Source organism: Sipha flava, unplaced genomic scaffold (genome assembly GCF_003268045.1).
Source record: "Sipha flava isolate LNK unplaced genomic scaffold, YSA_version1 248_pilon_pilon, whole genome shotgun sequence".
Lineage (NCBI taxonomy): Eukaryota > Metazoa > Arthropoda > Insecta > Hemiptera > Aphididae > Sipha > Sipha flava.
The window spans coordinates 430,194-440,381 of NW_020272897.1; the positions used below are offsets into that span (position 1 = coordinate 430,194).

General features: G+C 29.3%; 1 protein-coding gene across 1 annotated transcript; it reads right to left on the reverse strand.

Annotated features, from left to right (window-relative positions):
• Positions 1 to 3,826: 3,826 nt before the first annotated feature.
• On the reverse strand, positions 3,827 to 5,954 carry LOC112684295 (zinc finger protein 862-like). Its single transcript, XM_025555727.1, has 2 exons — positions 5,685 to 5,954; positions 3,827 to 5,540 (listed from the first exon to the last, which is right to left on the reverse strand). The coding sequence occupies exon 2, from the start codon at positions 4,715 to 4,717 to the stop codon at positions 4,160 to 4,162; it is 558 nt and encodes a 185-aa protein (XP_025411512.1). The 5' UTR covers positions 4,718 to 5,540; positions 5,685 to 5,954; the 3' UTR covers positions 3,827 to 4,159.
• Between the last annotated feature and the right edge of the window lie 4,234 nt (positions 5,955 to 10,188).

Here is a 10,188-nt window from a genome sequence, read left to right on the forward strand (position 1 = left end):
GACTATAAAAATGACTATAAATGTTATTACGTATATATTTATGATTTTTATCGTATTAATTTATTATCGTATGATTGATTAACACCGGTTAGATATATTCGTCATAATAATATTATCGGTTAAAGATATAAATAGATTTGGTGATTTCCGAATGATTATTACGTAATATTATTTTTATGTAGTATGTAGACCGTACAGTCGTGTAGTAGATATTGTGTTATTTTAGCGTTATTATTCGTTGATGCAGTATTTTACGAACACCAATGACCAGCCCGGTATATTAAGTGAATAAAGTAAGTGTTGTTTAATTATTATTGTTATTATTTTATTAGTTAAAAGTTTATTGATTAATGATTATTAATTACTAATTGCCTATTAGGGCTCGGATGTTTATGTATTTAAAATTATATTGTATGCAATTATGAACTAAAAAATTACGAAATATACAATCAAATATGTTAGGTATATATTAGGTATATATTCCGTGTATCCTCGGAAACAGGGTACACTTTACCACTCATTACCTTTTATATATTTTTCAATTCTGTTTTCGGGACATTAAATTAGATTATTGGATCTTTAATTTCGATAACTTATAATTTTTTTTACTTACGTATTTTGCGCATGCGCAACACAACTTCACTTTTTTTTAATGGCAACCCCTATTTTTAATATCATTTTCGGATTAATGGATTTTTTCAAGTAATTATTTTGTTGACATTTATTTTTTAATTTTGCGTGAGGATTTGCCACTTTTTTTAGATGATTTACCCTTAGATACACGTAGAAACATGTATTATCAACAAGACGGGGGCACCTGCTCATAATTCCCGAATTGTACAAGAATTTTAAAAGTTAGATTTGGTGAAAAATGTATTGCAACACACTAGTGGAATGGCCTTCAAAGTCACATGACCTTACACCGTTAGATTTTTTTTGTGAGGACGTTTGAAAAATGTTGTGTATAGTGATCCCTCAATCAACATTCATGACTAACAGTAACTAACTGTTGAAAAAGAAAGAACTAGTATTAGCATCATGTTTGTTACCACGCTTTAAATTAGTATGGCTTGATGGTGCCAAACATTTTATGGCTAAGTCCTGGTTAAGATCTTACTCTGAAAATTTGGATTATACTCCTAATTCTGAAGCCAGTAAAACTGAATCTCCATCATGTACAGTAGGTACAGATACATTTAAAGACAATTTTTTCTGTTTACAAGTAAATAAAAATTCAGTTACAAGTTTTAGTATTGTAGAGTTAGAGTCATATTTAAAAAACCAATAAAAAAAGTTATCTGTGTTGTTATTATATCCAACAGTACTAACAGCATTTTTAAAATTTAACACACCTTTCCGTCTAGTGCTCCTGTCGAGCGACTGTTCCCAACAGGTTCTAATGTGATGACTCAAAAAAGGCACAAATTGAGTGACTCACTCTTTGAAAAGTTAGTGCTAGTAAAACAAAACAAAGTGTAAAATCTATTTGTATTCATAACATGTTAATATTTTATATTGTTTATACTAATTATACTTTAATGTTCAGATACATATATTATTATGTTAGATACTAGATTTATAGATGTATTATTCTTAAATATTTAATATTGTTTATTTTATAAGTTATTATGTTATACTATTTATACTTAAAAGTTTTAAGTACCTACAGGAAAATCAAATAAAATAAAGACAAATTAAATCTACCTATAATCTATATTATTAATTATTATACATTTTTATTTTTTTTATATATTAATTCAATTGTTTAGTACTCAGTTCCTGTTTAGTTTCATTTTTTTAAGTTGTAATTAATTTATTGACCTAACATCTTAAATAAAAAGGTAATATTCTAAAACCGCTAGATTAGGTAAGTTAAAAAAATAAATGGAACGATAGTTGGAACGAGTTCCTATTGTAGAGGAACTGCATTTGGAATGAGTTCCTTCTTTGAATAAGGAACGAAGATCTGGAACGAGTTCATATATTAGGAACGGAATGAGATTAATTTAAAAAGGAACTTTCCCAACACGGGTCTAAACCAATATTTAAATCTTCATTTTCAGATTCTAGTGTTGTTGTTGACGAGGAATTAGTAACAACTAATTTTTGTTTATTAATATTAAAGACATCAAACATTCTTTTAGCCATTATTAAATTAATTACAATTTATAATTTAAAATTAACTGATTAATTCAGATAAATATACAATTTACACAAATAATATAAAATTATATTGTTTATTTGTTTAGCACGTCACTTACGGAAAACCACACGTAGGTATTACAAACAAAAAAATAAAAATATAGGTGATCACCGTATATACTCCAAAAACGTAATAGAAACTAAGGCCCTTTTCACACGACGCTACTATGGTGGCGCCACCAAAAAAGTATAGCCACCAAACACGCCACCGGACACATTATTTTATTATTTTATTTTACAATGAACAACATTCAAACAAACTAATTAAACCAATATTTAGTTCCAAAGTGGAAGTTGAAGAGTTAACATGTGTTGTTCATTTGTACAGCCGTAGTAGACGTACAAAGAAAAAAAAACAGGAAGTTTTGGGTACATTCATTAATTGCTGATCGCTCAGCAAAAGGCTTATTCAATTTATTTTACTATGATTTAAGAAAATATGAAGACAATATTTTTAATTATTTAAGAATATCGATCAGTTCATTTGATGAACTTTTCGGCATTCTTAAAAATGATTTAACCGGCCAACATACCAATATGAGAGACTGTATTTCACCTGAAGAAAAATTGATCGTAACTTTAAGATAAGATATATATTGGTCAATAAATACTTTAAAAATACTACTAAAAAAACATTTTTGTACTACCAAAAAATATAAGACAATTTAGGTAATTTAACTTATTATAATAGTACTAGGTACTTATCTACATATACCATAATACTTAAAAAAAAATTAACAATAGACGTCTTGATTATGATTATTAAATTATGTTGTCCATTTTGTTAAACATGGTGCAGATACAGGCCCGTAGCCAGACCAAATTTTCAGGAGGGGCAAAGCAAATTTTTGGGGGGGCATTATATATAAATGTATTAAATATTAATGCAATTTTTAATTTATTTACATTGATATCTAATTAAATTAACACAATGAATTACAAAATAAATTAACAATGAAACAAATTTTGTTTTAAAGTTACAAAACGAATAATACTAAATAATAAAAATAAAACTTATATTAGAGTTTATATTAAAGTTTACATAGATAATTATAATATTCATCATATTCACTAATGTTACAGGGTTAAATTTTGAACATTTTAATATTAATTAATACAGCTTCAATTTTCTATTCTTCTGCTTGTTGAAGTTCGTTAATAATAGGTCCATGTTTAAGTTTTCTGTCCGTTTGGACTCAAACGCCAATAAAGTTAAGTTGGAAAGCCGGTTATGTGACATTGATTGCCTTTGAGGATCGTCAACTCTGTTTAAGCAGGAAAATGTCGATTCACAAACTGCCGAGCTACATCCAAATACTTCAACCGCTGCTATCATTTCATATGTAGCTTTAAATGCTTTACGTTGTTGATAAAGCTCTAATAAGATGTTTTTATTGATATATTATTTTCTTTTAAATAATTTTTCACACAAATTATTTCTTCTTTTGAAGGAATATTAATTTTAAGATCATTAAATATTTTAAAATCATCGTAATTCAATTCGTATATGTTAGAAACAGCTTTAATAAGTTCATCATTTTTTTCAAAGCGAGTTTCCATCTCAGATATAATTATATCAATAACTTCATAAAATGTAGATAATAATGAAATATTAATATCGTCGTTGACATAATTTGTATAAGTACCAGATGATTCACTTAAAATATATTCATTCAATTTTATCGTAGTCTTTCTCTTGCGTTTTGGAGATTCAGTTTCGGTTTCAGGTAATAAATGTTCACAGTCTTTTAAAATTGCATTGAACACTTCTTCATTTCTTGATTGTTTTAAACTATTAATCACGCTATGAATAATTGGAATTGCTAGGGTTAAACCAGTTTCTCTTGATTGCAAAATTTTATCGGCTGGTTTGATGTATCTTAAACATTTTAACATAAGACACAAGCGAATCTAAATGTTTTCTTTTTCATTGTTAATGAGAGTCCTGCACATTGAGCTACTCATTGCCATCAAATGAATTTCCATGCACTTTTTTTAGACAATTTATCATATTATCATAATTATTATATATAATTTCACATATTTTTAAATGGCTAGACCAACGTTGTTCTAACAATCTAACTGTATTATTGCCTTCGTATAATGAGTTTATTTTAAATGTGTTAAATACTTTATGGATGAGCCTACACTGATTAAAAAAGTGACCAATTTCGGTCACTTCCGACACTGCTTTGACAATAACCAAATGCAATTGATGATTATAACAATGTACATAGGGAATAGCTCGATTAAGCTTTTTTTGCATTAAAGCCTGAACACCACCTTTAGAACCACTCATCACGCTAGCGCCATCGTAACATTGGCTGAGCATATAATCAGTATTAATATTTAATGACTTTAAAAGATCAAGTGTCATTTGCACAAAATAAGCTGCATTTAAATTTGTTGCATTTTTAATTGATAATAAAGATTCAATTGGTTTTCCATTTTTTACGTATCGTATGGCTATGGGAATATTTTCCCGATTATTATTGTCTTTAGTACCATCATCCATTATAGTATACCATGGGACATCTGCATTTTTTTAAATCTTCTATAACACTATTTTGCACAGCGTTATGCATAATATTGATAGTTTCATTTTGAATGACAGGGGATAAATAAGTAGCATTTTGAGGAATTAATTTAGCGCATTCTGCAAGTTTAGTGTCTTTTTTAAGAGTGTACCGAAAAAGTGATTGAAATAAACCTTTATATTCCTGCATTTCTAAATCAAAATCCCCACGAAATGGTAATTCATTCACGACTAAAAATATGATTATTTCAAAAATTGATTTTACATAATATCTATGTTTTTCGAGAACGTTTTCATTCAACAATGTTGAAATTTCTGTAGTCGTTTCAACACGTTTTTGTTTATCTACCAATTTTGTTATACAAATACGGTGCGACGAAGAAGATTGATGTTTATAAAACCCCTTATTATTTTCTAAAGCTTTTTTCCAGTTGGAATATCCTGTCACAGAAAATGCAATTTCTTTAGTCTCATTATTACCAACAATTCTGCATGGATAACAAAATGCAACATTTTTTTCTGGACAATATTCAAGCCAATCAAATAATTTGAACCATTGACTTCTAAAAGATCTACCACCTACATTAGGATACGACGGAAGAATTATTTGATTTTTTTTATGTGTTTGAAAAATCGGTTGATTATTTGTTTATTAATTATTGAAGTGTTCTCTGATGTTTTATTAATATATGAAGTGCTTTCGGACGTTTTATTATTTTCGGTAATATTTTCAGACGAGTTTTTGGTTGTTTTGATTACCCATGAATCCATATTACGTATTCATTTTTGAAAAAATCCAAGACTAAAAATAATATTTGTTTTGTTTAATTACCTATTACATTATATTAATTATATATATTTTAATTTTATTATATTTATAAATAAAAAATTTTGCTCATTCAATTTGCCTCAAATTTAATCATAATATAACATTTTATTAACTTACCTTAAAACAGTTATATAATTTCTTGGCACACGTGTACTGCTGCAGTCGGCGATAAAATGAAAGAATATTTAGGTGTTCTATAATAAAATGTCAATTGATAGGAAAGTATTGAGCTACGATTACGATAACGTTAGCAATCAATTTGCCAACAGTCGTCGTGACACGTCAGTATCGTCGTCATGGCCCGGAATTTCCGAAATAAATACTACTATACGGCTAAAAAAACTTTTTTGATCTATTCTATTACCGATGAAAATGTTATAAGCAATAAAATACGTAACTACCTAAACATCTTTCTAATATTTTTAGGGGAGGCAATGACTGGGTATAGGGGGGGCAACGCCCCCCCCCCCCCCCCCCCCCCGTGGCTACGGGCCTGTGCAGATATGTTTGGTCGCGCAACTGGTGGCCGATCAATTGAAAAGAACGCGCGTTTTTCATAAGAAACCGTATAAATGTTTCGGTGGCGTCACTTTATGTGATCGCGCGTCTAGTTATTTTGGTCGCGACCTTCGCGACTGGTGGCGCCACCAATTTGGCCGCGCCACCACGTGTGAATACCATAATCTAGTTCTGTGTTTCTTTTGGCCGCGCCACCATAGTGGCGTCGTGTTAAAGGGGTCTAATGCTGTGGCGGTCCGCAGCTTGCGTATTTATAACTTTACAGGTATCGCAAACAAGTTCAAGAATATTCGCGATTATCAATATATACCTATGTACAAACATGATTTTCCCAACAACGATAAGCCGTGAATATTCCAGACCATTCTCGTATCTCAACAAAATACAATAAAAATTATAAATATCAAATATTGAAACACATAATTTTTTTATTTAGATGTTTACATTCTGGGGGGGGGGGGCTAAGCTCTCTTCCCCCCGATATCCGCCTAAGAAAATATGTAAGGTTATTTTACCGTATGGTCCACGGACGGACCTGTCAAAAACACAGTAATTCTATTTATCGACATGACATTATTCTGAATTCTTGAATTATTTTTAGGTATTACACTTTAAGTTTTAGGTTTATACAATATCAATTATCGGTAAATAATAACACTTTACCCTATAATACTAAATATAACTAATAGTAGTAGAATTTGGAATTTATACATCTTAATATTTTATTGTTTATTTTTTGTTGACTATGATATATTCCTTTATACTTATTAAAAAGTTGTAATTACACTAATTTTTGATATTTTATTTACTTTTTGATCTATTCTAATCACACATGTCACCACCCCATTTACTTGCAATATTTCCTATCACATCGAGCAACAGAGTGTTAGGAGCATAGCTATAGGTACTAGTATCAATAGACTGAATAGACTAATAGTGTATCTGCATAGTAAGTATAGATTATTATAGCCTTAATCACAAATAAATATACACCTTAGATATATTTTGAATCGCGGCCGTGATATAGAGTAAGTATTAGAATATAACACGGAGTACGAACTGACATAATATTTTGATTTTGATGTTAAACTCAAACTGATAATAAATATTACGTGAATTTTATCACTTAACTACGAATTTATCACGATGAAATTTATTAACTTACGATCTTGTACGGTAATTTGATAAAATGTGTATGTACGGTAATTTGATAAAATATATACGGATGAAGGCCTTTTGGCTCTTGGCAATACTAGCACCGTCTACTATTCTTATTGTGAACAGAGTTTATTACATATGTATATCTTTCAGATTATGAGTGTTGGCGTGTAGCGAAGAATGCATTAGTTACAACATCATTTGTTTTTTTTAAAATACACCTATTGCTAAAGAAATTTAGGTTGAGAAAAGAGTGTTTTTTTTTCCTTACCTAGATCGCCAAATTCCTAAATACGTCTCTGCATATATGATATAAAGTAGGGGTGGTGGAATTTTCGGTATATCGGTAATTACCAGTATTCGGTATTTTCGACATTTGTAAAATTCAGTATACCTTACATTCGGTAATTACCGAAAATACAGGCTATCGGTGTTTGAGCCATGTGTATAGTTTATAGTATGTTATCTGTTTATGTTAATTTAGTGTGATGCATAGCCAGTGGTGTATTTGTGGTGGGGGGTAGATGGGGGCAATCGCTCTCCCCGAGAATTTTTAGACTAAAACAATTTTTATATAAGTAATGGGTATTTTATCAAAAAACAAAAATTATGATTTATCTTATAGTATTACTACATTTGAAAACGTTTTAAATTTTACACTAATTTAAATAACGCAAAACGTTAAATTTTTCATAACGTTTTAATTGTCAATAACGGTAAACGGAAAATTTTTTAAATGTTTAAATTTGTATAACGTTTAAACGTTTAGATTGAATAACGTTTAAATTATTTATAGTGTTAAACGCTCAATTGCTTATAACGTTTATATGTCCCATAACGATAAATAATATATATTATTTTGATTGAAGACCCAGTCCATACTTAGTGAAAAATTAGATAAAACACAAACGAAACTTTCAAAACACAGATAGGTGTTAAAAAAGAACTACACAAAAGACCATTCTAAGTGGATCCGGCATAAGATTAAAAAAAAAAAAAATCACAAATATTAAGAATTCACCTGATATAAATATTACCGAAAATTTTATTTGTAAATTTTGAGCCTGAATTAAAGAAAATATTTGAGCCCCCCCCCTAGAAGTAAGTCTGCACAGCTGCAGTTGTTTGGCTTGGAGGTATACCCCATGCGTGACTTAACAGTTTTGTATTCGCACCGTTATCGTAATATGTAAATTATTATTTTTAAGTGTTTTCAAAAGTATAGGTCTCTCTCTGTTCGTGTTCGTCAATGTGTACACATCAAATAAGTGTTTTCGTTATCGTTCTCGTTTACAGCCATCTTGTTTAAAACCACGTTTCTTCTTGTTTTTGTATTTTGTCTGCCGTCTGGTAAGTGGCGTTCAGTTACTTATAGTTACTAGTATTTTTAAGTTTACATTGTTTTAGATTGGTCACTTTCCAGCGGTTTTTGTGAATAGCGTGGTTTTTCATCGTCGTTTCATATTGTGCTGTGACGGGATTTGTGAGCTCTTCATCAACAACTGTCGGCATACGATTGTGTGTGGGCGGGGTCAATTTTTACCATTTATTATATTAGTTGTATTAATTACTGTCCCCGGCACACCTCGTGTGTCACCGTTGTACGTGAGTATTGGTCGACCATTTTTTTGTTAAATGTTTTATTTTTAGTAAAGGTCGACGGACTCAAAGATTCCTTGATTTTATATTGATTATGTGCCGTGTGGGCCAAACATTATTATAATTATATATTTATTTATTTTATTTATTGTGTACCAGGGTGGGCCACATATTGTTATTATTATTTCATTTATTAGCTGTGCCATTGTAGGGCCAGTTCATTATTTATTATAAATTGTCATTTTATTTAGTGTGTGCCGTATTGGGCCACACATTTCGTTTGATTTACTAATTCACATATTGATTTATTTAATTTATTTAGTGTGAGCCGTGTGGGCCACACCTTTTAATTTAATTATATTATTTATTTACATTTATTTATTTATAGTTGTTGTGCCTACCCGGCAATCTAATATATTTTTTATTATTATTAGTCAATCCACTACAAATTCATATTTATGTATTTTTATTATTTTTCTACTACTCATTGTTTTTATAATTAAGGCGAACAAGACAGCCCTCTATTATTGTAAGGCATTTGTCACGTCTACAATCGGTATTTTTAACAAACCTAATAAAAATAATTATTTTAGTACTGCTGTTGAATGGCTTTATTTTATTTTTGTAGTAATAGCTTATCGGTATCTATTGGTTAATTATTTTTCGTTGGTCAAATATCAGTGTGCTAGTGTACTGAAATAAGGATTGTAATTTAAATGTGTATCTATTTTCTATTCACTATTGATATATTTTAACTATTTGTTACATTTTAAATTTATATTGTGCATTTGTGCTGGTGTATAGGATAAGTACTTTTAGTTTTATGATTAATAATTTGTATATAATATGTATTTAATCATATTTATATAAGAAAAATTTAAGTTCATAATGATTATAACAGTATTTTATATTTAATTTGATTCCTAGATTTATTGATTATTTAACATTTTTTTTTTAACATTTGTAATGTATATCATATTTAAATATACATTAAAATTAATATTGATACCTTCTCCTTACAAACAAAGCTTATGTTTGGAGTAGGGAGTCTAGTTATATTTTACATAATTCTGTGCTACGGTAATTACTTCAAATACCAGTTATAAGGTACCTAATATCGAAAATACAGGTACAAAAAAAATACCGAATACCGGTATCAACATTTCAAATACCGCCAGTCTTAATATAAAATGTCTTAAAAAAAAATGTCATTAGACACTCGGTACTTACTTTGACTATTTGTATCATCCAAATGATTACTTTTAGGTACGTTCACTTTTGTTTCCAATGAATAATCTGAAATACGAGTAATATCTAAAGAGGATGCTTCTTCTTCATATAATAC

Coding starts and splice junctions, on each gene's coding strand:
- LOC112684295 (XM_025555727.1), bottom strand. CDS start 4,717: ATGGATGATGGTACTAAAGACAATAATAATCGGGAAAATATTCCCATA.